Source organism: Heterodontus francisci, chromosome 13 (assembly GCF_036365525.1).
Source record: "Heterodontus francisci isolate sHetFra1 chromosome 13, sHetFra1.hap1, whole genome shotgun sequence".
NCBI lineage: Eukaryota > Metazoa > Chordata > Chondrichthyes > Heterodontiformes > Heterodontidae > Heterodontus > Heterodontus francisci.
Window position 1 is genome coordinate 4,332,990 of NC_090383.1, and position 27,659 is coordinate 4,360,648.

The window sequence follows — 27,659 nt, forward strand, 5'->3', positions numbered from 1 at the left end:
GACTTGGAGAGTGGGTGGAAGCTTTGTGTTCACAACTGGCAAAGAGCTTGACCTGTGAGTGACCCTGGCCAAACAAACGCAGAGCTGAAGAGGCTCCTTTTGACATGGATACCCATTGAGGGTTTTTAGCAGAGAGATAACCTGACCCTCATAGATTGCCAGAGAGTTAGGTTCAACATGCTTGACACAAGGTATTCCCAAGTTTGTCTAGGAGGAATTAAATTGTTGTAAGGTGAAAGATATCAAATACTGCCAGAGAGAGGTCAGTACAAAAGATGGTGTTGATTCATCCCTTAGTATGTGCAAGATGGTGGAAAGTTTTAGTAAGTTCTGTTGCTAAGTTGCAACTCCTGGATGAAGAAGTGCACACATTTTAACAGGTAATTTGATCCTTGCAGCAGCTCATGAAGTTGAAAAATAGGCAGGCTCCATTGATGGGTATGTTTGATAAGTGCTGAATAAAAGGGGTCTGGCATTAAGCAATGCCAAATCTCCACTCTGCTGTCCTTTCTCTTTGTTTCTACAGGGTCTCTTCCACAGGAACAAATACATTCAAGTAAATAAAAGCAAAACAGCAGTGGCCCGTATCATTGCAGCACACATGCTCACAAGTCAACTTCTGCAGGAAGCTGGGAAGGCCTTTTGCATACCATTTCCATTGCATCTTTATCTCTCCAGCTCATTGTTTGCTGCTAAGAGCACAAGCTGCAATTTCCCTATGTAAAAGCTTCCTGTTGCCTGCCTTTTTAACACAAGTGTTTTTTCAGCAAGATTCTTAAGTCCATTGAATAAATGGTGGGAAGATAAAGCAACATTTTAAATGATTACAGGAACAGTCGTAGTGCTTAAGAGCAATGAATATACCCCAGAGCAGGTGGTTGGGGTGGGGGAGGGGGGGAAAGCAGTCAAAAAGGTACAGCAAGATTCTAAATGTCTCTGTAGACACTTTATTTCATGTGATAGATTAAAATAATCAGAACAACAACAAATTGCATTTATATAGCACCTTTACATAGTGAAACATCCCCAGAGGCTTCATGGGAGTGTTACCAAACAAAATTTGACACTAAACCACATAAGGAAGTGTTAGGGCAGGTGACCAAAAGCTTGATCAAAGAGGTAGGTTTCAAGGAATGTCTTAAAGGAGGAGAGGGAGGTGAAGAGGTAGAGAGGTTTAGGGAGGGAATTCCAGAGCTTCACACGCAGAGCTGAAGGCACAGCTGCCAGTAGTGTAGCCATGAAAGTCGGGGATGCGTAAGAGTCCAGAATTGAAAGAGTGCAGTGATCTCGAAAGGTTGTATGGCTGGAGGAGGTTACAGAGATAGGGAGTGGTGCAAAGCCATGGAGGGACTTGAAAACAAAGATGAGTTTTTATATGCCCCAGGTCCTTAATTAGGCTCGGGCGGAACTTCCACCCTGCTGAGGCTGGAAGTCCCGCCTCTAAGCGCTGCTGGCCAATCAGTGGGCTGGCAGTTCAGTCCCAGCAGCGCTACTGGGAGCAGTGGCCACTGCTGGGACTGCAGCCAGGGAGAGGAGCCAGAGGGATGCCGGTCCTGTAAAAAAGGAAAGTTTGTGGGGCCTCACTGGGAACAATCGGCTGGGCCCCGGTGAGACAAGGAAGAGTCTGTCGTGTGGGGGGGGGGGGCATTGTATTTCAGTGGGGGCGGTTGGGCTGTTGTGGGGCTCTCCGTGGAGCACAGGGTGCCTGATCTGAAGACTGCCACCAGGTTTACTTGGCGACCTCCTGGGGGGCTGAGATGCCCACCGGCTGCTAGTAAAATACCAGCGGCGACGGGAGGAGGCCCTTAAGTGGCAGTTAATTGGCCACAAGGGCCTTGATTGGCCTGGGGTGGGCGGGCCATTTCTCATGGCCACCGCACCTCATAAAATTGCAGCAGGGGCGGGAAGTTGTCGGGAACACCCCTCCCTGCCTCCCACTCAATTTTATGATCCCCCACCCCCACCTGGCCTCCAGCCCACTCCATGAGGAGCGGGGGGAGGGCATAAAATTCCGGCCAAGCTGTTGCTGGTCTGTAACCCAATGTAGGTCAGTGAGAGCTGTTAATACAAGTAATTCTGAGAAAAGCATAAATAAAATTCAGACTGAATCCTGATATAAATTTAATTGAAGACTGGAAAGTGAGGATATGGAGTAGCCTACATGAGATTTGTTCAGAGTTACAACTTCACTCATCTGTAAGAAATTACACTTTCATTTTCTCCCACACAAAACACAAACATATTTCAGTCCCTAGATTGGCACAAATGGCTAAAGCTTTATGCTAATAACCATACCTAAAGGTATTTTTTGCTACCCTTGCATGCCTGGCCACTGTTCAGGAGTTACTATTGCAGAGAAACAATCCTGTGCCCTAGGGCTGAGCCATCAATTTCCATATCCTGACAAGTAATTTTCTCACCCTGAAAGCCTCAAGAATCCTGTGCACTGTTAAGAGTTAAGTCCCAATGTGATGTAGTGAGAAAGTGAAATGTAAAACATATAAAAAAAATTGTAAGGCATCTAAGTTGAGAAAGAAGTCCTTAAATTTTAACCATTTACATGTTTCAAGAAAAAAAAAATCAGAGGAAAATACTTGATAGCAGGGTTTGGGCGAGTTAATAATTTTATTGACAGTAATTAGTGATTTGTATCACATTGACAGCATAAAAATAGATAATTTACTGCACAATTATCTTCTAATTTCAGTTTATCGGACAACTGATGTGTTACAAGCCACATAATGTCATGTTCTCAAGTCTATATTTTACAATAATGTTTACATTTTCCCCGGTTGAACAATATGCAGATGTAGGCATAGAAGAGTATACATCTAAGGCTTATGTTTGAGTGTTTTAATAAAACCACTCAAGACAAATGAGGGAATGTTCCATTTTCCAGCGTTAGCATCCTTCATCTTAATGAGTCACACAATTCACCAAAAAGAAACTTTAAGAACTGCGCAAGAACAGTTTGTTGAAACAAGATTCATCTACAGGAAAGGATGGCAATTATTGTAAATTCCTCAACAAACTCAGATGCTTTCATTGTTCTGCTGTATTCTGCCTCAGAGCTGATGCTGTGCATGTAAGAGAATCATGGAAAGCCACTGCTTATAAATTTTAAAAAGTAATATGCATGTTCACAGTCCAATTGGAATAATGATTTAGAAACATTCATTTATTTTGGTTTATCCAGTTCAGGGTTCTTTCCAAGCCCTTGTCTTTGCCTGTGTCAAAACAATCTCCTGCTGTTCTAAAACCCAAGCCAAGTACTTACGATCTCATTTATTATCACTCAATTGCATTTTTAAACTTGAACAAAAAAGTGGTGGAAAACTTCCTTATGTAATAAATGGAAACACAGATTGTAACTTCTCCTCGTGATTTGAGTGATCTTTTCTGAGTTGTTTGTTTGGGGCCATCTGCTGAGACAATAACAAAATATGCTTTTAATATGTGTCGGAAGAAATCAGTCTTCTCCCCCCTGCCCCCCACCCCCACTGGCACCCACTCCTCCCCCCCCCGCTCCCCCCCTCCCCAACTCCTCACTTCAACAGAAATGTCAATAAATGATGTTGGTGTTAGTCTAAATCCTTGCACTGTATCATCGTTGCTGTTTGAGTTTAACATAAAGCATGTTTGTTGTGGGAAAAAGCCATGCACATGAAGCTTACTTATCTCCAGCCTGTGTCGCTTAGATAAATGGTATATAAGAAATTATTCATCCACTGTGTCAATAGTTAATAAAAAGAGCTCATTTTGGTGAACTGGAAAGCTGAGTTTACACAATGAATAAAAAATATTTGGAAACAGGTGACAAGGCCCAGAATGCAATCACCAGCTATTTCAAATGGCCCCCTGGTGCGTGCTGGCTTTCTGTCTCTCTGGGATGAATTTTCCTGGCCCATTGGAGACAGGCTGGCAATTTGGCAGGGGAGGGCATCGGGAGGGGAGCCAGATGTTTTCTTGCCGTCATGTCATATTGCCAGGAGTGGGAAATGTGGCAGCGCAGCTGCCCCCCGGTGGACAATTGAGCCACTCAAATGGGCAATTAAGGGCTACTTCCTGCCTCTGCAGGCATTTTGCCTGCATCGGGTGGGCCTGCCACTGCAGATAAACTCTGGCGGCCTCTCAGCGGGTTCCGGGGTGATAAGGGGTGCTCTCATGGCAGTGGTGCTGCCAGTGTACCACGACTCTCCCACCCCCTAATGCCAGGCCTTGGCTGCCAGACCCTGGCTTCCCCCAGTCCAACTCCCCTGTCTTTGGAGGTGCCTTACCATTGAGGCACCCTCTCCCTGGAGCTGCAGTCACAGCACTGACCACTGCCCACGGTGGCGCTGCTGAGGTGTCAGCCCTCTGATTGGGCTAGCAGCTTTTGGGGGCAGACTGCTGACCTTAATTGGATGGCGGTCCCGGCGGCTGCCTCTTAATTGACTGCTGGCAAATGCTGCCCCAGGCTTCCACTTTCGGCCCTGGTGGCGGGACTTCACCATCACCAAGAAAACTCAACTCTCTGCCTCTCACTCACTCTTGAGACTGAAAAAAAAACCAGAGGATTTTATTACCTGTGCTAACATTACAATCAGAGTTACACATTAAAATAATAAACCAAAATAGTTTGCACTCATGCCACATTGACCAAGGTCACATCCAATAGTTGGAGGTCTGGTATCTGCAATCAGTGATGCAGGCCAGTTAGTGTGTGTGATTTGGACAGAGATGGATAGTGGATGTGATAAATTAAAAAAGGGAGAGAGGAAGGAAAATATAAAATGGTATCAATCCATAAAAGTATTGATTAAAGAAAATGTCGCTACTGTGAAACTGAGTTCACCCTTGGGACTGATGTCTGTTGTTTTGGAGAGGCAGTCCTTATTTCCTTCCATTGGAAGACTCTTCTCTGAAGGACTGAGTACTTGCTAGAGGTGACTGCCTAATTGGGACGACCACAAGGGCAGGTTTCATTGTAGCGTATAGGCTAATATTGAGCTTTTTGAATATGGTGTTAGCTTTGTTAGATGGGATAATTACTCTTTTGAAAAAGGTAAATGCTGCAGCATATTAACCTCTTGTGAAGTCAATAAGATTGTGTTTTATATTACAGTGCCAGTCTTGTAACATAATTTTTGCAAATAGTACAATAAATTTGTTGAACCTGTTAAAGATTATGGTCACAATTTTTGAAGGAAAATAAAAACTGCTGCCAAGTTTGCCTGAGATTACCACATTAAACATTCACTCCCTCCACCACCGGCGCACAATGGCTGCAGTGTGTACCACCCACAAGATGCACTGCAGCAACGCACCAAGTCTTCTTGGACACCACCTTCCAAACCCACTCTGTCTTCCACCGAGAAGGACAAGGACAGCACACTCATGGGAATACCTCCAAGTTCCCCTCCAGGTCACACACCATCTGACTTGGAACCATATCATTGCCCCTTCTCTGGCTCAAAATCCTGAAACTCCCTTCCTAACAGCACTGTGGGTATACCTGTGCCACATGGACTGCAGCGGTTCAAGAAGGCAGCTCACCACCACCTTCTCAAGGGCAATTCGGGATGGACAATAAATGCTGACCTTGTCAGCGATGCCTACATCCCATAAACAAATAAATAAAATCATATGAAGGCTAATGTGAATGAAAGAATATCCCAAGTTTCTATATGTTTCTGTAATTCTGTCCTATGGCAGTTGCATCATGAATTTTACTGTTTTGTTTGGAAGGCTTAAAATTATGCTTATTTATTTTTGAATGCCGCATAGAAAAATGCAATGTGCTTCAAGAGGTTAAAGAATTCATTATCTGTTTTGGCCACATAAAGCCATACATACCTATCAGGGTGCAACAGAAAATCTCCCATTGCTTTTAATAACAGAAATTGGAAGAAAGCAATATGAAAGTTCAGCTTCCAAATTCATATTCAAAATTGAGAAGCACTTTTGAACCTTGATTATTCATTTAAAAATAATCACCAATAACTAATCCGTTACTACACATAGCAGTGTGGAGATTTGTTTTACTGGAGCTATTTATGCTACTGAAGAGCTGATTCAAGTATACAAGTCTCAGGATGTTTTTTCATTGTACTGTTCTCTGGAAGCTTCCTGTATTCTTCCTTTCTCTTTACTTGGCCAGTTTTCCCTCCCACCTCCCCACTCCCCACATCACCCTCCCCCATCACTCGAAGGGCTTAACTCCATACTAGAGCATGTTTTTATTTATTTATTCACAGATATGAGTGTCGCTGGCAAGACTGGTATTTATTGCCCATCCCTAATTGCCCTTGCGAAGGTGGTGGTGAGCTGCCTTCTTGAACCGCGGCAGTCGCTGTAGAACGGGAATATATTTCCAGGTCAAGATGGTGCGTGACTTGGAGGGGAGCTTGGTGCTGCTGGTGTTCTGTAGGCACCTAATGGCTGTTTTGCTGAAGTGGCTATTAGTCACATGGGGCCTTGCCAGGCAGTGTTAGCTGTCTGTTTGGTTGCAGAAGGCACCACAGCTGATCCTGATTCTGTCCTCCTCTGGCTAGAGAGCTTTCTGCTGTTTGCTATTTATAACAGTGACAACTGCATTCCTTCACAATTCTGCTGCCAATAAAAAAAAACAGAGGAAATGGTTAGGGTCCCCCTCCTGATGTCTGCACATGCTAACTTCCAATGATGGGCAGCTATCTGCAGTGGGGACCTGGGCCAGCTTCTCTTCACCCCAGGATGTTGGAGCAAATTATGGTGCCTTCATTGTTGCCCTAACTGGGCAGCACAGTGGCGCAGTGGTTAGCACTGCAGCCTCACAGCTCCAGCGACCCGGGTTCAATTCTGGGTACTGCCTGTGTGGAGTTTGCAAGTTCTCCCTGTGTCTGCGTGGGTTTCCTCCGGGTGCTCCGGTTTCCTCCCACATCCAAAAGACTTGCAGGTTGATAGGTTAATTGGCCATTATAAATTGCCCCTAGTATAGGTAGGTGGTAGGAGAATTGAGGGAAGGTGGGGATGTGGTAGGAATATGGGATTAGTATAGGATTAGTATAAATGGGTGGTTGATGGTCAGCACAGACTCGGTGGGCCAAAGGGCCTGTTTCAGCGCTGTATCTCTAAACTAAACTAAACTGAGATCAGCTAATTCAGGACAAGCCAGAGATTGACTCTGAGACTGTTCTGTTCTGTCTGACTGAGGATATGAAAGGATAAGATTTTTTCGTTCAAAAATGATTTTTATATTATCCCAATAAAACCATGTTATACACCACCATGTGAGAATTGCACAATTTAATGAAGGAATGAACTGTGCCAACATTTCTGATGGAATGCATGTCCACAGCTATTGTGTGGACTTGTTTCTCTTCCTCTGGGGGTAATTGTAACCTCGCTCACTGGACGGAAAGCCCATGGCATCGTGTGGAACGCTGGTTTTACAGTCTGCCCGATATCACACCCCGCTGACTTCACTCGGAGGTAACGCTCCTGGGCAGCGCCTTTGAACGTTTTACTCAAAGCGCTTTATTCAAGGCGCTGTATAAATGCAAATTGTGGTTGTAAAAAGGGACAGGGTTTAAAGCCAGAGTCACCCCTGCTCCCGTCAGTTTCCCATTAGCTTTTAAACACCACATAAACAATGCTCATTATATTTAGCTGCAGATGTCAAATAGTTAAATAAAATTAGATTTACCTGTGCGTAGATTAGGAGTTGAAATAAGCCTCACGGCAGGCAGCCGATCCCCAGAGTGGAATACTAACTTCTGAACATGCAAAACTGCTAAGATGAGAAGTCCAGACTTGCTGTAATTCATTCAGCCACAGTCAATGCTATCAAAACAGCAGAGGGAGTTTCTGCAACTCTATAAACCACTTAGATTTTTCAACCAAGAAAAACTTTTATACTAAATAAAAAGTTGAAGTTGGTGTAAACGTTTCTATGAATAAAAAGCTTCCTTCCAAGAAGTAATTCTTTTTAAACTGTAATGTACAGAGATCTTTAAAAAAAGTAAACTTTCCTGATTTTTGAAGTGAAGAAACAAATAACTGCTGTTTTTATTTTAGATTACAAGTTGGGAAAAGTAAGAACTACTTCACACTGACAAATTATGTTTTCATACCAACACAGTCATAGCTAAATGTTCTTCTGTGCATTTATTGTTATGAAACAATTGGTGTTTAGGAAGAAAAATAATGGGACAAAATTCTCATCCTTGTTTTCAAATCCCTCCATGGCCTCTCCCCTCCCTGTCTCTGTAATCTCCTCCAGCCCTGAAACCTTCCGACATAATTGTGCTCATCTGATTCTGGCCTTTTGAGCAACCCAATTTTAATCTAATATATTAAAACATCTCAAGACACTTCACAGGAGGGGTATAAAACAAAATTTAGCACCAAGCCACATAAGAAGATATCAAGACAGGTGACCCTAAACCTGGTCAAAGAGGTAGGTTTTAAGGAACATCTTAACGGAGAAGAGAGGTATAGAATTATAGAAATAGTATCATAGAAAGTTTAAGGCACAGAAAGAGGCCACTTGGCCCATCGTGTCACTGCCGGACGAAAATCGATCCACCTATTCTAATCCCTCCTTCCAGCATTTGGTCCGTAGTCCTGCAGCTTACGTCACTTGAGGTGCATATCCAGACTCCTTTTGAATGAGTTGAGGGTTTCTGCCTCAACTACCCTTTCAGGCAGTGAGTTCTGGACCATCACCACATTCTGGGTGAAAAAGTTTTTCCTCATCTCCCCTCTAATGTTTCTACCAATCACTTTAAATCCATGCCCCCTCATCACTGACCTCTCTGCTAAGGTGAATAGACCCTTCACCTCCACTCTATCCAGGCCCCTCAAAATTTTGTACATTTCAATCAGATCTCCCCTCAGCCTTCTCTGTTCCAAGGAGAACAACCCCAGTCTATCCAATCTTTCCTCATAGCTGCATTTTTCCAGTCCTAGCAGCATCCTCGTAAATCTCCTCTGTACCCTCTCTAGTACAATTACATCCTTTCTGTAATGAGGTGACCAGAACTGCACACAGTACTCAAGTTGTGGCCTAACCAATGAGTTATATAGTTCCAGAATAACCTCCCTGCTCTTATATTCTATACCTCGGCTAATAAAGGAAAGGATTCCATATGCCTTCTTAACCACCTTAACGACCTGTCCTGCTACCTTCAGGGATCTGTGGCCATCCATTCCCAGGTCCTTTGCTTCCTCTACACTTCTCAGTATTTTCCCATTAATCGTGTATTCCTTTGCCTTGTTTGACCTCCCCAAATGCATCACCTCACACTTCTCCAAGTTGAATTCCATTTGCCACTTTTCTGCCCATCTGACCAGACCATCAATATCTTCCTGCAGCCTACAGCTATCCTCCTTGCTCTCTACCACACGACCAATCTTTGTGTTGTCCGCAAACTTCTTGATCATGTCTCCTACATTTACGTCCAAATCATTAATATACACCGCAAAAAGCCGGGGACCCAGTACTGTGCCCTGCGGAATGCAACTGGAAACAGCCCTTCAGTCGCTAAAACAGCCATCAACAATTACCCTTTGTTTCCTGCCACTGAGCCAATTTTGTATCCACCTTGCTGCATTTCCCTGTATCCCATGGGATTTTATTTTTTTAGCAGTCTGCCATGTGGGACCATATCAAAAGCCTTTCTATAGAGGGAATTCCAGAGCTTAAGGGAAGGTAGTTGAAGGCTCGGCCGCCAATGGTGGAGCAATTAATATGGACAGGGAAAACAAATAGACTGCTGCAACTGGCAAAGATTTGACTGCTAACTTATGCTGTAGTTTCTATAAGACAGTAGTTTAAAAATGTTAGCATTAGAAAAAATCATATTCATCTTTTGCAGAAGACAAGAAAATATAAAAAGCCTAGCGATTTAAAGAAAAATATATTGTTTTTGTGGGATTGTTTGGTAGGCTGAAGGATGAAATTTGTGCTAACATTACTAATTGTTTTCAATAAATCAAAGGTAAGGATCATGTAAGAATCATTGAACATTACATTGCTAGTAAAATTTGCGACAGCTTTAACACTGCACTCCACTATGTGTCCTCACTACATAGTGCCAATCTGGAATCTTGGGCACAATACAAGCTGTGGCATTGTCCCTTTGTAATAAACTGACTGTAAAAAGAGTTTGTTTACAAGTGAACAATGTTGGCCCAGAGTGATTTTGCTTCTGTCGTCTGCAACCTTAGTTACAAAAGCCAGAGACTATGGTCAGAATATTCCTTCCCCATGCACGGACGCTGGACAGTTGGGTATGCAGCAGAAGTGTGCTGATCTTGTCCAGCTTATCAGGTCTCTGAATTTTGTGCCCTGGGCCATCAGGATGGGCTGAGCTCCCTCGAAGGGCCTTGTGTTGGGAATTGGAGGCGGTATCAGGGGTTCATCTAAAGGTATGAGAGGCCATCTCTTGTGTTCCTTCTGGACTTCTTATCATAGTCAGGGCTGCATATAGTGACACCACTGTTCCCAGCCAGAATGGAGATGATTGGGTAATTCTCCCGTCAATCACACCTAGAGACCATGCTGCTGTAAGTGGCTGTGATTGATTTTATACATAGCATTTGTATGTGTGTATCCTCCACTCACTGCATTTTGCTGGAGATAATATCGTAGAATCATAGAATAGTACAGCACAGAAGGAGGCCATTCGGCCCAGCGAGTCTGCTCTGACTCCTTTAAAGAGCAATCCAGTTAGACCCGCTCCCCCATTCTTTCTCCATATCACCCTGCTTTTATTGGGAGATATTCCTGCAGTTTCCATCATGAGTTCTGTTTGCCATAGCTCATAGAGACCCTTTTTACATAGACTCTGTAGACTGTTTGCTGTGGTACGCTGTTTAAACAGACTCTGTTTCCTGTGAAATAGACTGTTTGCCGTAAGTCCTGCCACTAGTCCTGCCCCATCTGCACCTCATTGGCTGACACAGTGATGCCAATAGGCAGTCTGTGTATTCAGGGCCTGTGGATATATTGGAGGCTTTTTTCCCAGTTTTGATAGAACCAGTCTGTATAATTAGTACGCACCCACAACCAAAATACAAAAGAAAGAAAAATCATGAAAATAACATTATTGTATTATTAAGATGACATTCAGTTACTCAAGCAATATTAATATTAATATATGGGCGGCACAGTGGCGCAGTGGTTAGCACTGCAGCCTCACAGCTCCAGTGACCCGGGTTCAATTCTGGGTACTGCCTGTGCGGAGTTTTCAAGTTCTCCCTGTGTCTGTGTGGGTTTCCTCCGGGTGCTCCGGTTTCCTCCCACAGCCAAAGACTTGCAGGTTGATAGGTAAATTGACCATTATAAATTGCCCCTAGTATAGGTAGGTGGTAGGAGAATATAGGGAAGGTGGGGATGTGGTAGGAATATGGGATTAGTGTATGATTAGTATAAATAGGTGGTTGATGGTCAGCACAGACTCGGTGGGCCAAAGGGCCTGTTTCAGTGCTGTATCTCTAAATAAAATAAATAAATAAAATGAAGTATTGCGCACACATTGTGATTAGTTGATTTTTGGTCATTTCCGCTCATGTCACTGCATATAATGAAACTGCTCCTTGCAAAGCTATGTACAATTGCCCTTTTCCTAGTCGATGTTAAAATCTATAAAAAGGCAAATATCCTTTAAGGGGTCATCCAAAAGCGATAGGTAGCCACATTTTTTGGTTTGTTTGCCAGATAATCTGCTGGGATGACGCAGTGTCAGCCAAAATGTGCCACATTGGGCAGAAGACAACATCACACCACTTGTACATTATGTCATTATGACGGAAAAGTTGCATGACCATTTGGTTGTTTGCCCTGCTCAGGCATATGACAGGACCCTTGAACCTACTGTATTCATACCCGAGCAGCATAACAAAACGGCAGTGCTGATTTGAAATACAGCTAGTGCTGTGTGACAGGACAAATGAGACTGCCGTTTCTAAATATCATTTATTCAGGAAACCCAACGAGATATTTCTGCTATTGTTCGCTACATTTATTTGCGAGATTTATTCTTAAAGTACTGGGTTATTTCAATTGTCAAAGACAACAGCATGGGAAACATCAATTCTTATTGTAGTCAATCGTTCTACCTTTGTCCAAGTGTTTGTTGAAGAAAACTTACAAACCTCCTCATTTTCTTGTGACTAGCAAAAATATGAAGGATGGATATGATATAAAGGAACTATATTTTCTTCACAACTCTTTTCTAAGCAGCTTAGGGAGAAAAAGAGTTACCAAAAAATGCCAGAGAATAAAAAATTAACAATATTACCAGCATCCATATTTGAATTAATTTAAACTACTTTGAAGCTGATGTCCTAATCTTAAAACCTGTAGATAAAAAGTCAGGAGAGGCTAAAATATAAGGAGAAAAAAAACACACAACCACTCATGTTAAAAATACAGTAGCGTAACACATTTGCAGCCATGAAAGAACAGACAACTAAAATATTTTTATAGCGTAGCTAGATTTTCGAGAGGAGGAGGGAAGAGTGCCTTGACCTATGTGAAAGGGAACCCCTGCAGACATAACCATTCTGACCCATTGAATGGTCTGAATACGATAAATGCTGCTTTATCTTTTCTTGAAAGGAACAAGATAGAGAGGCCTAAATGCCTGGGCATGCTTAAATGGACAACTGTGCAGCGTTTGAGCTGAGTGCGTGTTTGAAATCTGAGCACTCCAACAGGCTAAGAACTGCCACAGGTCACCTGCTGCCCTCCATGGGGATAGGCCCAGACCTTACAAGAAATTGCCCATGGTTGAATTGTAATACAAATTCCTTTCTCTACTGACTGGCCTCTTTCACCAGACCATGGCCTATAAAATTTTGTAAAAACAATTCTAAAAAAATATTTCAAAGGGCAAGCGACTGTGATGAAAGGTTTGACAGTTTTGACTTACAGTTCATGCTCTTCATTACTAGAAAATTGAATTGCGGGACCATATCTCAGCAATGCTAGCTACAGATCCGCTGGCATTCTTAAATAAAGCCTGGTTGTTGTGCATTTTTTTTCAGTGCTCGCAGCTGTAAAGCAGCAATATGTCAGCTCCACTGATTTTAAATCATATTTTGACTAAATTGTGATGAACATAAAGACAGCTTGCACCTTAACTTGCAATCTGCCATATATAGAGAGTCAGGTATCGGCAATTAAAGTGGCATTTTAAACAATCGTATCAAAAGAGATTACCCTAAATTCATCTGATAATGTCATGCAATGCCTAGAGAGATTGTATGAGAAGTTACAGACAATTTGAATGGTTCAAACTCATCAGAACTAAGACAGTAGGAAGGCTGACACGATGGCTGACTGTGTGTGTTGCATATGTGTAGAGTGACTGCAAGGCCTATGTGCAGGCTGTGCCTGCCCACCCCCTCACCCCCGCCTCCCTCCCAAATAGCCAAGGGCAATTGAAGAGTGCCTCTGGCCCCCTAACTCACTGGCCTGCTACTTAATTGCCACACGGAGTCCGTGACACATGGGCAGATGATATGACATTTTCAGTTCCTGTCACTAGCGAAAGCCACAACACAGCTCACACTAGTTGCTAAGAATCTGTCAGAAACTGTTAGCAGTTGGCAAAAGTTGCCCTGTGGCATTTCCTCATGGCATCAGCAAATCGAGCATAAATCACCTAGTGGAGCCTGCTGCTGTACTAATGAGGCTGTAAGCTTGTTTATGGACTAGCATCATTTTTCTGATTATTTCCACCTTTTCAGTTTTCCCTTCATATTTTGCCTTCGCTTTGGAAGCAGGAGAAGTCAAATCTAGAAATGAAGTCAGTGTTGATATTTTGCAAATGTGGCCCATAGCTGCTACCATATGGCTCTCTGCAAGCAAGCTCATTGGAGTCTGAAAAGAGAGAGAAAAAAAAGAAATTAGCCCCAGACCTCACAGAGATGCTATCAAATTACAGCGAAAATGGGAATGCCAATAAAATTGATGCTCTAGAGTTTTCTCCAAGGTTTCGACTCTCAGAGGTCAGTATGCAAGAAAAGTTAGCAAAGAGTAGGTTGAAAAATGCATTTAAAGAAAGAGGTAAAGATATAAGGAAGAAATGTGCGTAAGAACACAATAATTTGGTTTGGCATCTTGTGGGTGAGGATATCCAGTTGTTCTTATCTATATTCAGCTCGCTCCAGAGGTTTAAAGATAAAGCCTTTTTTTTAGGCATCTTTGAACATGTACCCGATTGTGCAGTGGATTGAAAGCATTTGCTCTTAATGAAAATCTTGCTTTAGATTATAAGCCAGCAGTGCAATTGCCCCTCCCAGATAAAAGTGAATCAGCTCTATTTGCCCGAAAACAATAGGAAGAACAAACTGTGCATGAAAGCCGAGGATGTGTTTTTTGGGCTGATGTTAAAGATGTAACAGAAACCTGTTATTTGGGGTAAACCACTCTCTACAGATTGATGGAGGGGAATGGTCTTCGCTTAAAAGCTTTTGCTGTTGTATCTCCATAAGTCTTTACTTAAAATTTCTGTTTCTAGTGTGGGCGCTTTTGCTACATGAGAGAAACAGGAAAGGTACTGGTGAGTGTTTTATATGGAATGCAGAAAGCCTTTCCTTCTCCTAATGGTGTGTATAATTCAGGTGCCCTAAAGGCATGCTTTCAGGAATTCTTTTGCCTGAGGTAATGGGAAGCAAAGGCTGTTTTAAAGTCTTGATTATTCTATTGATGCGCAAAGCTGGAAAAAGTCATCTCTGGATTATAGTAGATATTTCCATAAATTATCAATGAATTCTTCTCTAGTGAGGCAGTGGGGCATTACTGGCAAATGAATTTGAAGGCTTTTTTTGGCACAAATGGAAAGTTATATGTAAAGAGGAGGGTTGCTGCAGAGATATAAAGATGGGGGAGGGTATGTCATTAGATTGGACGCTGTTACAAATTTTTAATCAATAATCTGTATCTGTGACTTTTATTTTCAATTGTAGTGAATAATCCAGTGTTTATGGTGTTTATATTCAGATTTAAACAGCTGTTGATCTGTTTTTGCTCGTTATGCTTCTTTAATAAATTATAAAGGGATGGAATAAATTGTCATGCCTTACAAGAAGCCCCCAGCATTCACCCCAAACTCAACGACAGCACTACAGCATGTACTGTATGCACTATGCGTTATTAATGAAGCAGAGATTGTATTTTTCTTTTGTCCTTCCCCACTAAATGAAAATGTAATTCTGGCTATAACATTTTAAGCACTTTCAGGCCTGTACTTATTTTGCGACTCATTTGCATTTTGTGTTTGCCACATGTTTTAATGGCTGTCAGGATAAGGAGGAGAACAATGCTAGGGAAATGAAACATAGTTCACTTTGCACCCACTGTCTGTCTGAAGTAATCCCAGGTCAGGAGTAAATATAGGTCAGATTCATTGTGTGTTTGTCTGCTGTAGGACTTAACCTGTGCCTCAAAATGGCACCCCCTACTGCACCAGTGTGGAATTTTCACTTCCTGTGCCGTCTGGCCTTATTTTGGTTTTCACAATTTAGTGTCAGTTTGTGCTGAGGTTATGGTCAATCTCGTGCTGTGAATTTGTATCCACAGAGGACAAACCTGGAACTGTCCAAACTCAAATTTAAATCGGGCTCTTAACAGTCTCCAGAGCACAGGCACTTTTGACTCCATTTCTCTGAGAATTGAGAAGCCACCTTCACAGACTCATCCAGTTCATTAGTACTGTAATCATTGAATAAATTTTTTTTAAAAGAGCACTAACATTATAAGATTTATTCTATACTAAAGCCATAGCTTAGATGCATACATTGATAGGGGACTGAAAAATCAACACCTTTTCCCCCGGCATAGCTTTCACTGCAGTGTCTAAAAAGAGAATCTGGGGCCGTGTGGCGAGTGCTTTTGAAATAGTCAAAGTGTTAATGACTTGTACCTGTTTCCCACACTACAGGTGGGATCTTTTGCCACTCAGCTACGTAGGAATTACAAATACCGTATTGTTAATTGCACTCATACGTGCGGCTGTACTGTGTGTACTGTGTATAACATTGAGATATATTGCAGCTCAAAAATCCAGGTGAGAGTAATATTGATCCCAATTCTTCAGTTCTGGCACAGGTATTAAAGCCATTAGTGCCAACCAAACTGTGTTATGTGCCCAGCGTAAGCACAGGCAGATGGCTTGCATCTATGCCTGTAACGTTACTTTCTTTGCAATCCATGCCAACCAGTGGTGCACGGAAGGCAGCAGTTAGGAGGGATTGTACAAGTCCAAGACAAGGTGACTGGCAAAATGACTGCCCAGTTGTTTGATGCAAATGTATTTTGTGCTTAAATATGATCAGGGCACAGAGCTGCAAGCTAGGCTCCTCGCTCTTATTAAAACAATGAAGAGCAGAAAGGAACAACTAGTTTTCCGGGGTGGGGGGGTGGTGGGGCGGAGTGGAGCTAGGTCTCTGAGTGACCTTTTGCCCCGGTTCGAAGTTCAAGGTAATCAATAAAATGGCACGGAGCAGTGCTCGTCACACTGCCATCTGACGACATAATATTGAACGGAATGAGAAGGTAGATCTCAGGAGCTCAGGTACACGACAACAGCCATTGTGCATGACTTTGCAAACAAGACTGCACAAATGCCCCAGCGCGAGAAAACTACAGCCAGTTTATTTTGATGTATCTAATAATTTGTGCAAAGAGATCACAACATGATAACCCACGGATTAAATTACCTGTACCCCATACACCTGGAAAAAGTAACATATTTTTAAAAACTCTCCTGATGTTGTGCAACCTAACAGAAGCAATACAAAAGTCTAAATGACCAAAAAGATTGCCTTAAAACTGCATCTTTAATGTACTGACAGGTGATGGCTTGGACAACAGTGTAGCTTCACCAAGCACAGGAGATGATGATGACCCAGACAAGGATAAAAAACGTCAGAAAAAACGAGGGATCTTCCCAAAAGTAGCCACAAACATCATGCGAGCATGGTTGTTCCAACACCTCACAGTAAGTGAAACAAAAATTGATAACGCCTTGAGATGTGGATGGATTTATAGACAATAGAGGGCAGATTTTTCTTGTGCTTTGGTGGAAAGAGTCACCTGGATGGAGCACATAGAAGCAAAACCGGGTGGGGAGGATTGCATGTCTACCTTTCAGCCCACCCAATTATCTCCTCATTAGTTTAGTGTGGCAGAAAATGGATGGGCTCGTTCCCCTCCCAGCTGATGTTACTCTGTACACTATACACGGCTGATTCATTACATCAAAGCTCAAAAAAGAAGATAATGCCTGGTAAGGCAATGACTTGGGGTGGATTCATTTTCAAAAGAAGCTGCAGCATGGCAAGACTACCTTTAACAAGCAGTTATGTTGTGAATTGGCTTTCTGGCATTTGGACTTTGAACTTGAAATTTGCAAGATCTCAAAGGCTCAGAAAATTTGAGAGTTGGGATGGAGCATGTCCAAAATAAAAATGTTCCCTAATTTATGACTGGTCGCGTAGTTTTGAAGTGAAAGGTATAGCAAGCTAGAATATTACATAAAGGAAAAGAAAAATTATAAATGATTATTTTTGCTAAGAAGATGGTAAGAGTGAAAACTGGCTTTTTTATACCATGACAATTTCATGACATCCTCCCATTCACCTTTTGTCAAGGTTAGGGTTCCAAGGAAGCCATGCACCTTCTGGTATAATGTCCGACTGGCTGTTATTCAAGCGTGATGCTGGGCAGTAAGTGTCAGCAGAGTGTTTTGCCATGGTAGTTATTACATCTGAGCCCTGTGTCCAAACACATGCACTTTCAATGGAGATCATTGGACAGGTGGGAGGATGTATGGATTGGGGTGCCCCAGGATCCATGTTGGGACAACCATTGTTTCTAATTTGTACAAGTGACCTGAACTCAGAATCCTAATGCAAATTGGTCACCTTTGCAGATGATGCCAAATTCTGAGTGACCAGGGAATGGATCAGGAATTACGAAATGAGCTGGACAAATTATGTGACTGGTCAGAAAAATTACAGATGAAATTTAATATAGACAAGTGTAAATTAGTAACCACAGGAAGAAAAAATGGGCAACACATGCACTTCTCAAATAGTGCAGAGTTAACTAAGCACGAAGTTGAAAAGGACCTAGATGTCTCAATAGTCTTCATACACAGCACATCCAATTGGTGTAGAGCAGCAAGATGCAAAGCCACTAGAATGCTGAATTATATTAGCCAAGACAGTAGATTGGAAATCACAGAAAGTCTACCTTCAAGGACAGGATGAGTAGGACTGGACACAAATGAGCTGATCACAGAGAGTTGGCATGGATTTGTGAAGAGTAGGTCATGTCCTATTTATTTCGTTGAACTCTTTGAGGAGGTCATTACATGGTGGGTATGGGAGTGTTGATAGATGTTGTCTATATGAAATCCCAGAAGACATGTGACAAGGTTATTAGCAAAAATGAGAATACACAGAATTTTCAGTAACCTTAAGCTGAATTTTACTGACCCCCCACCCCCCTCCCCCGACATCGGGGTTTATGCCGGGGGAGGTGTAAAATACCTCCGGGAGAGACCCACCACGGGTCTCGATGCCAGGAAGGCCTGGCCCCATATTGCCGGCAGCGGCAAGGCCTCGTGGCGGCTTTCCCGCCTCTCAGTGATGGGAGCCACATTTAAATATGTTAATTAATGTCAATTAAGGAATTAATGAGTTACCTGGTCCCGCCGGCTGTCCGGCTTCGATATTGCAGATGGCGGCCGGCAATCCCGCGCTGTCCGATCTCCGACCAGTGAGGTATGGCGGAACACTGGTAGGGATGGGGGAGGAGGTAAGTATATCAGTGTGGGAGGGGGGGAGCAGCGTCAAACTTGCCTGATTGGTATAGGGGATGATGGGAAGGGGTAAAGTTAAAAGTTTCTGAACTTTGCGGGGGGTGGGAATGTCAGGTATTCAAGTTGAGTATTTTGTGGGGGGAGGGACCAAGGAATGAAATGTAAGTTTTTGGGGAGATGGGAGAGGGGCTGGGAACATTTATTTAATTATGTTTCATAAATTTTAAAGCTATGTGTCTTTAAAAAGTTTAAATTAAATGTAAGGGCTGGAAGCCTGCACAATGGCACTGGATGTTGTTGTCGGGGATGGATCACCCACCTCCTCCACGTCATTGGTGGGGCATTCCGCTCTAGAGGCCTGTTCAGGTCGGGAAAAACGAACCCAACCCGAACCTGACCGAACCACAGCGGACCCGAGCTCGACCTGGCCTGAGTCCCTCCGATTTAGCCCTGGGGTTCGACCCGACCCGATCCCGACCTGACCCGAGCCCGACCCGACCATCCGTCTACTTAACTTCCCGACACCGCACCTGCAGGAAGCTGCAGCGCATGCGTGATGACGTCATGGTGACGTCACTCGCTCACTGCGCAGACTCAGTTTCGTCCCGGACTCCCAGCTCAGGTAAGTTTTTTAATTTCAATACTTACCAGCAGAGCACTTACCGTGTGTGTCCAGCCCGACCCGACTCGACCTGGACTCGGCCCGACCCAACCCAAGCCTGAAAGCCGGACCCTGAAGATGGGCCCTGACCCAACCCGAACCCGCCACATGTCGTCGGGTCCTGTTGGGTTCGGGTTGGGTAGCAGGCCTCTAGTCCACCCTGGCCACGTAAATGAGCTGCTGCGTTTGATATTGCGGTGGCGCCACAGAGTAAAGCCCGCACGTGAAGGCCGCCATCTTTGAAGCTCACGACGAGCTTATACAATGCAGCCCCTTATAACATGGGTCAGTAATTATTTGGGGAGGTAGGAGTCAGGCAGTCAGGATTAAGGCAATTCTGTTTGATGGGATGTGACAAGTGGTGTTTCCCAGGAATGTGTCCTGGGGCCTTGGCTTTTCCATATCTATCACTGACTTGGATGAAGGAATAGAGAGTTATAGATTCAAGTTTGCAGAGTGAGTGGGCAAAACTGAGGCAGATGGAGTTCAATATGGGGAAGAGTGATATCAGTGACTTTGGATCCTGAAAGAAAAATCAGAATATTTTCTTAACAGTGAGAGACTAGAATCTGTGAAGGATCAAGGAGATTTGCATGCCCATTTATAGAAATCACTAAAAGTTACTGGAGAAGTACCAAAAGTAATCAGAATGGCTAAGTGATTGTTGGCCTTTATCTCAAGGGGAGGACGTGATGCTTCAGATAGACAGAAGCTTGATCAGATCCCATCTGAAGGATAAGGTGGCTGTGGAGGAGGTACAATGTAGAATCACTAGAATGAAACTGGAGGTTAAAGAGTTAAATCTTGAGGAGAAATTGCATAAACTCATTTTATATTCCCATGAGTTTAGAAAGTTGAGGAGTGATGTCATTGAGGTGTTCAACATGATGAAGGGATAAAATAGGGTAGATGCAGAGAAACTAATTCCTCCTGTGGGGGGATCGAGGAAAAGAGGGTGGCTGTGCCATGCCGTGATGGTGGTTTGCCCTTGGGCAGCTCGTCTGCTGTTTTTCTCCACGCGGAAGAGGGATGAGCATGACTAGGGAAGATGGTGTACCAGGTGGTTTCCTGTTCCCTTCCTCAGACCAGAATGGGAATTGAACCACACACTAGCCATCTAAGCGACCCGGCCCCCAAAGAGAAGGTGTAACCTTAAATTAGAGCTAGGCCATTCAGGAGTGATGTCAGGACGCACTTCTTCACACAAAGAGTAGTGGAAATCTGAAACTCTCTCCCCCAAAACTGCTGTGGATATCGGGGGGTCAATTGAAAAAATCAGGCCTGAGAGCGATAAACTTCTTTTAAAGTTTTATGGTAGCACTGTGGTTATGTTACTGGACTAGTAATCCAGAGACCCAGACTAATCTTCTGAAGATGTGAGTTCGAGTCCCATCACAATAGTCGGGGCATTTAACTTCAGTTAATGAAATAAATCTGGAGTAAAAAGTTACTATTTATAATGGTGATCATGAAACTACCAGAATATTGTAACTATGTGGTTCACAATAATCTCCCGTCCTTACCTGGTCTGGCCTACATGTGACTTCAGACCTACATCAATGTGGTTGACTCTTAACTGTGCTATGAAGTGGCTTAGCAAGCCACTCAGTTGCATCAAAACTGCTATAAAAAAGCTACAATAAGAATAAAACTGATGGACCAGCATCGACTTAGGCACCAGATTTGGACACAACAAAGGCACACCCTGTCCATAATAATAAAAGCAAAATACTGCAGATGCTGGAAATCGGAAATAAAAACAAATGCTGGAAATACTCAGCAGGTCTGGCACTATCTGTGGAGGGAGAAGCTGAGTTAACGTTTCAGGTCAGTGACCCTTCATCATCTCCCTGTCCAGTTGACCCTGCAAAGTCCTCCTCGATAGCATCTGGGAGAGCGGTCCCACAGACTAGTCAAGCAGCAGCCTGACATAGTCATACTCACAGAATCATACCTTACAAACAATGTCCCAGACTCCTGCATCACCATCCCTGGGTGTGTCCTGTCCCAACCCACTGCCAGGACAGGCCACCAGAGGTGGTGACACAGTGGTATACAGTTGGGAGGGAGTTGCCCTGGGAGTCCTCGGTATCGACTTTGGATGCCATTACATGTCAAAGGAAACCTCCTGCTGATTACCACCTCCCACCCTCCCTCAGCTGATGAATCAGTTCTCCTCCACATTGAACACCACTCGGAAGAAGCACTGAGGGTAGCAAGGGCACAGAATGTACTCTGGGTGGGGGACTTCAATGCCCATCACCAAGAATAGCTCAGTAGCACCACGACTGACTGAGCTGGCCAAGTCCTGAAGGACATATCTGCCAGACTGGGCCTGCAGTAGGTGGTGAAGGAACCAACAAGAGAGAAAAACCTATTTGACCTCATCCTCACCAATCTACCTGTCACAGATATGAACATATGAATTGGGAGCAGGAGTAGGCCACTTGGCCCCTCCAGCTTGCTCTGCCATTCAATAAGATCATGGCTGATCTGATTGTAACCTCAACTCACAGTCCCGCCTCCCCAATAACCTTTCACCCCCTTGCTTATCAAGAATCTATCTACCTCTGCCTTAAAAATATTCAAAGACTCTGCTTCCACTGCCTTTTGAGGAAGAGAATTCCAAAGACTCACGATCCTCTGAGAGAAAAAATTTCTCCTCATCTCTGTCTTAAATGGGTGACCCCTTATTTTTAAACAGTGACCCCTTAGTTTTAGATTCTCCCACAAGGGGAAACATCTTTTCCACATCCACCCTGTCAAGACCCCTCAGGAACTTATATGTTTCAATCAAGTCGCCTCTTACTCTTCTAAACTCCAGCAGGTGCAAGCCTAGCCTGTCCAATCTTTCCTCGTAAGACAACCCGCCCATTCCAGATATTAGTCTAGTAAACCTTCTCTGCACTGTTTCCAACACATTTACATCATTCATTAAATAAGGAGTACAGTACTCCAGATGTGGTCTCACCAATGCCCTGTATAGCTGGAGCATAACCTCCCTTTCTTTGTATTCAATTCCCCTTGCAATAAATGATGACATTTTATTAGCTTCCCTAATTACGTGTTGTACCTGCATACTAACCTTTTGCAATTTATGCACCAGGACACCCAGATCCCTCTGCATCTCAGAGATGCATCTGTCCATGGCAGTCTTGGTCGGAGTGACCACTGCACAATTCATGTGGAGATGTAGTCCTGTCTTCACACTTCAACACCCTTCTTTGTGTTGTTTGGCATTACCACCATCTAAATGGTATGGATTCAGAACAGATGTGGCAGCTCATACCTAGCTTTCCATGAGGCACTGTAGACCCCCAGTAGCAGCAGAATTGTATTCAACCACAATCTGTAACCTCATGGCCCAGCATATCCCTCATTCTACCTTTACAATCAAGCCAGGGGATCAACCCTCATTCAATGGGGAGTGTTTTTTTTTATTCATTCGTGGGATGTGGGCGTCGCTGGCCAGGCCAGCATTTATTGCCCATCCCTAGTTGCCCTTGAGAAGGTGGTGGTGAGCTGCCTTCTTGAACCGCTGCAGTCCATGTGAGGTAGGTACACCCACAGTGCTGTTAGTAAGGGAGTTCCAGGATTTTGACCCAGCGACAGTGAAGGACCGGCAATACAGTTTCAAGTCAGGATGGTGTGAGACTTGGAGGGGAACTTGCAGGTGGTGGTGTTCCCCTGCATTTGCTGCACTTGTCCTTCTAGTTGGTAGTGGTCGCGGGTTTGGAAGGTGCTGTCTAAGGAGCCTTGGTGCGTTGCTGCAGTGCATCTTGTAAATGGTACACACTGCTGCCACTGTGCATTGGTGGTGGAGGGAGTGAATGTTTGTAGATGGGGTGCCAATCAAGCGGGCTGCTTTGTCCTGGATGGGGGTCAAGCTTCTTGAGTGTTGCTGGAGCTGCACCCATCCAGGCAAGTGGAGAGTATTCCATCACACTCCTGACTTGTGCCTTGTAGATGGTGGACAGGCTTTGGGGAGTCAGGAGGTGAGTTACTCGCCTCAGGATTCCTAGCCTCTGACCTGCTCTTGTAGCCACGGTATTTATATGGCTATTCCAGTTCAGTTTCTGGTCAATGGTAGCCCCTAGGATGTTGATAGTGGGGGATTCAGCGATGATAATGCCATTGAATGTCAAGGGGAGATGGTTAGATGCTGTCTTGTTGGAGATGGTCATCGCCTGGCACTTTTGTGGCACAAATGTCACTTGCCACTTATCAGCCCAAGCCTGGATATTGTCCAGGTCTTGCTGCATTTCTACACGGACTGCTTCAGTATCTGTGGAGTCACGAATGGTGCTGAACATTGTTCAATCATCAGCGAACATCCCCACTTCTGACCTTATGATTGAAGGAAGGTTATTGATGAAGCAGCTGAAGATGGTTCGGCCTAGGACCGTAGGAATGTAGGAGTGTAGGAGAGCATACCAGAAGCAGCACCAGGCATTACTAAAAATGAGGTGCCAACCTGGTGAAGCTACCACACAGGTGTACATGCATTCTAAACAGTAGAAACAGCATGCTATAGACAGAGTTAAGAGATCCTACAACCAATAGATCAGGTCAAAGCTCAGCAGTCCTGCCACATCCAGACGTGAATGGTGATGGACAATTAAACAACTAACAGGACAAGAGGCTCCACGAACATCCCCATCCTCTCAATGATGGTGGAGTCCAGCTTGTGAGTGCAAATGTAAAGGTGCTTGAAACCATCTTCAGCCAGAAGTGCCAAGTGGATGATCCATCTCGGCCTCCTCCTGAAGTCCCCAACATCACAGGTACCACTCTTCATCCAATTTGATTCACTGCATGTGATATCAATTAATGGCTGAATGCCAAGCTGTTCCAGTACAGCTACAACACTGGCATCTACCCGACAAGGTGGAAAATTTCTCAGGTATGTCCTGTCCACAAAAAGCAGGACAAATCCAACCTGGCCGATTACCACCCCATCAGTCTACTCTCGATCATCAGCAAAGTGATGGAAGGGGTCATTAACAGTGCTATCAAGCAGCACTTACTCAGTAATAACGTACTCACTGACGCTCAGTTTGGGTTCCTGACCTCATTACAGCCTTGGTCCAAACATGGACAAAAGTACTGAATTCCAGAGGTGAGGTGAAAGTGACTGCCTTGACATCAAGGCAGCATTTGACCGAGTATGACATCAAGGAGCCCTAGCAAAACTGGTCAATGGGAATCAGGGAAAACTCTTCACTAGCACAAAGGAAGATAGTGGGGATATTTGCTGATGATTGCATCGTACTCAGTACCTTTCACCACTCCTCAGATACTATAGCAGTCCATGCAGCAAGACCTGGGCAACATTCAGGCTTAGGCTGATAAGCCCCAAGTAACATGTACATCACACAAGTGCCAGGCAATGACAATCTCCAACAAGAGAGAATCTAACCATCTCCCCTTGACATTCAGTGGCATTACGATTGCTGAATCCCCCACTATCAACATTCTGGGGGTTACCATTGACCAGAAACTTAACTGGACCAGTCATATAAATACTGTGACTACAAGAACAGGTCAGAGGCTGGAAATTCTGCGGCGAGTAACTCACTTCCTTACTCCCCAAAGCCTGTCCACCATCTACAAGACACGTCAGGAGTGTGATGGAAAACTCTCCACTTGCCTGGATGGGTGCAGCTCCAACAACACTCAAGAAGCTCAACACCATCCAGGAGAAAGCAGCCCGCTTGATCGGCACCCCATCATTCACTCCCTCTATCACTGGCACCACATGGCCTACTTGGAAGTACCATTGCAAGAGTAGGACAAAGGGTCACAGAATTAAACTATTGAAAGGCAAATTGACAGATATCCAGGAGGTTTCTCTGCACACAAAGGGTGGAATTTAATGGGCTGCCGGCAGATGGGATGGGAGGCGGGAGGGGGCCCCTGGAATCACCATGGAAGGTGGGGTGGAGTGCCCTTTGCCTTGTCATCATCCAGCAATTAAGTCGAGGGTGGGAAAGGCGGAAGACAGCCTTCCCGCCCAGAGGCCAATTGAGGCCCTTAAGTGGCCAATCATTAGCCTCTTAAGGGCCTCTTCCCGGGAATTACAACAGCAGTGGAGGGGGCCTCTACCACGAGGGGAGGTCGCCCAGTAAAATAAGGCAGCCTCCCTGCCGGCTTGGGGGGGTGTTGGTGAGGCCTCCACCAAGGGTAATCTGTGGCCCACAGAGGGCCCCCGGCAGCAAAGGCCGCCCCTCTGCTAACCATTGGCTCCGACGACCACCCTCCCCCACCCAGCTTACCGAGGCCTGCCAGACTGGCTCTGGCGACCCTGCCACATTTACCTGGGGTTTGGGGCTCCAGCGCTGGGCCTGGTCCCAGGCCTGGTGTAGTACCTGCAGTGGGCACCGCCCCTGGTGGTGCTGCCAATACTGCTAGACTGCCTCCCGCTTATTGACCACCAGCTCTTGGAGATGGGACCACCATCTTTGAAAGGGATGGGGAGCCCTGGGCAGTTGTGCCCGTGTGCCATTGAATTGCATGGGGGAGGGGGCGCTCCAAAGGGCTGAGGCGGGGTTCCCCTCGCCTTTTTGGCCTGTCGCTGGGATTCCCACTGGCTCCGCTAAATTCAGCCCAATGAGTGATCAACATATAGAATGGACTTGCAGATAGAGTAGTGGAGGTGAGAACCTTGGAATCATTTCAGAACTAATTGGATCCTGCAGTGGGGTGTGGGGGCAGGCTTTTGGGTCATTCTGGATGAATGAATGACCTTCCTTATCTGTAATTATCTGGCGTTCTTGTGATAGCGATCAGGAACCAAAACCTGGCTGATTTTCCACTTCTCAGTGTAGGGTCAGCGAGACCAATTGTAGTCCCCCCGCCCCGTCACAACCACTGGCGATCAACTCAGTCAGCACTGACCTCCTTGATCTGCATAGCCTGGCCTCCACTCTCGCTGCCCATAGCATAACCTCCATCTGCTGTCACTATTCCAAAGATGTTCCGAAAGCATTAGAAGTTAAACTCTGTAAACTCTGCTGCCCCTGTCTTAACTCGCACCACGTCTGTTCCCCTCTCACCCCTGTGCTCGCTGACCTACATTAGCTCCTGGTCAAGCAACACCTCAATTTTAAAATTCTTATTCTTGTTTTCAACTCCTTCTATGACCTATCCCCTCCCTATCTCTGTAAACGCCTCCAGCCCTGAAACCCTCTGAGATATCTCTGGTCATCTTATTCTGGCCTCTTGAACAATGCTTATTTTCATTGCTTCACCACTGGTGGCCGTGCCTTCAGCTGCCTGGGCCCTAAGCTCTGGAATTCCCTCCCTAAACCTCTCCGCCTCTCTACCTGTCCTTTTTTTTTGGTCATCTGTCCTAATATCTCCTTATGTGGCTGGGTGTCAAAGTTTGCTGTATAATGCTCCTGTGAAGCACTTTGGGACGTTTTCTTACATTAAAGGTCTTATATAAATATAAGTTGTTGTTGTAAAAATACAGGGAGGGAGTTAGCTGAGAAACAATCGTCGAGGCAGTTTTGAAAATCAAGCAAAACAATTTTTCGATTTGGAAATTATTCCTGTGGCATACATTGGCCACCAACTGCTAAGACGGGTAAGTGGCAAGTAACTGAGCATTGACCTGTCAAGTTTATGGTTAACCAGTTAGTTCAGCTGATGGTTCTTATAAGAAAAATAAACTTTCTGGCAGCCCAACTACTTTCTCTAATAATATTTACTAGCATTTTTCCTCCACCCAAAGAGCACGCATGCCCTCCCTGCAGTTAGAACTTCACGACTGTTCCAAACCACACGCAGACTGCAAATTTTGAAAACAGGTTTAAAAATTTGCAGATGTCAACTTTAAAGCAAAGGAAAAACCATCATATTTTGATATTATCGACTTGCTTTGGAAAAGTAAGTTATGAAAGAATAGTTTGCACTAAACAACTAATAATGACGAGGCTTTAAAAGCAGAAGTTCCAGTGCAGAATCTGTTCATTGATCTCTCGCCAGTGACCAAAAGCAGTTTCATCTGACTGCTACTTTCCAGTGCTGATGCGCCACGCTTGTCAGTGTTTCTCAATGTGGAGGAAAATAAAAATGTGCACTCAGACCTTTCTCTGTAGACCTTGGTATCTTGTAAAAATGGAATAGGAGTTTATTGTACTGTGTGTTTAAACTGCTTCCATTCACTCCCAAGCTCTGAAATGTGCAAGAGATAA

General features: G+C 44.4%; 1 protein-coding gene across 5 annotated transcripts in view; it reads left to right on the top strand.

The window, feature by feature from the left end:
• meis1a (Meis homeobox 1 a) overlaps window positions 1-27,659 on the top strand; it is a 239,070-nt gene that overhangs the window by 61,784 nt on the left and 149,627 nt on the right. For all 5 annotated transcript variants that reach the window (XM_068044269.1, XM_068044268.1, XM_068044271.1 and 2 more), the window contains one exon: window positions 16,828-16,973. In XM_068044269.1, coding sequence (XP_067900370.1) covers window positions 16,828-16,973 — 146 coding nt within the window. The remainder of the gene's footprint in view (window positions 1-16,827; window positions 16,974-27,659) is intronic.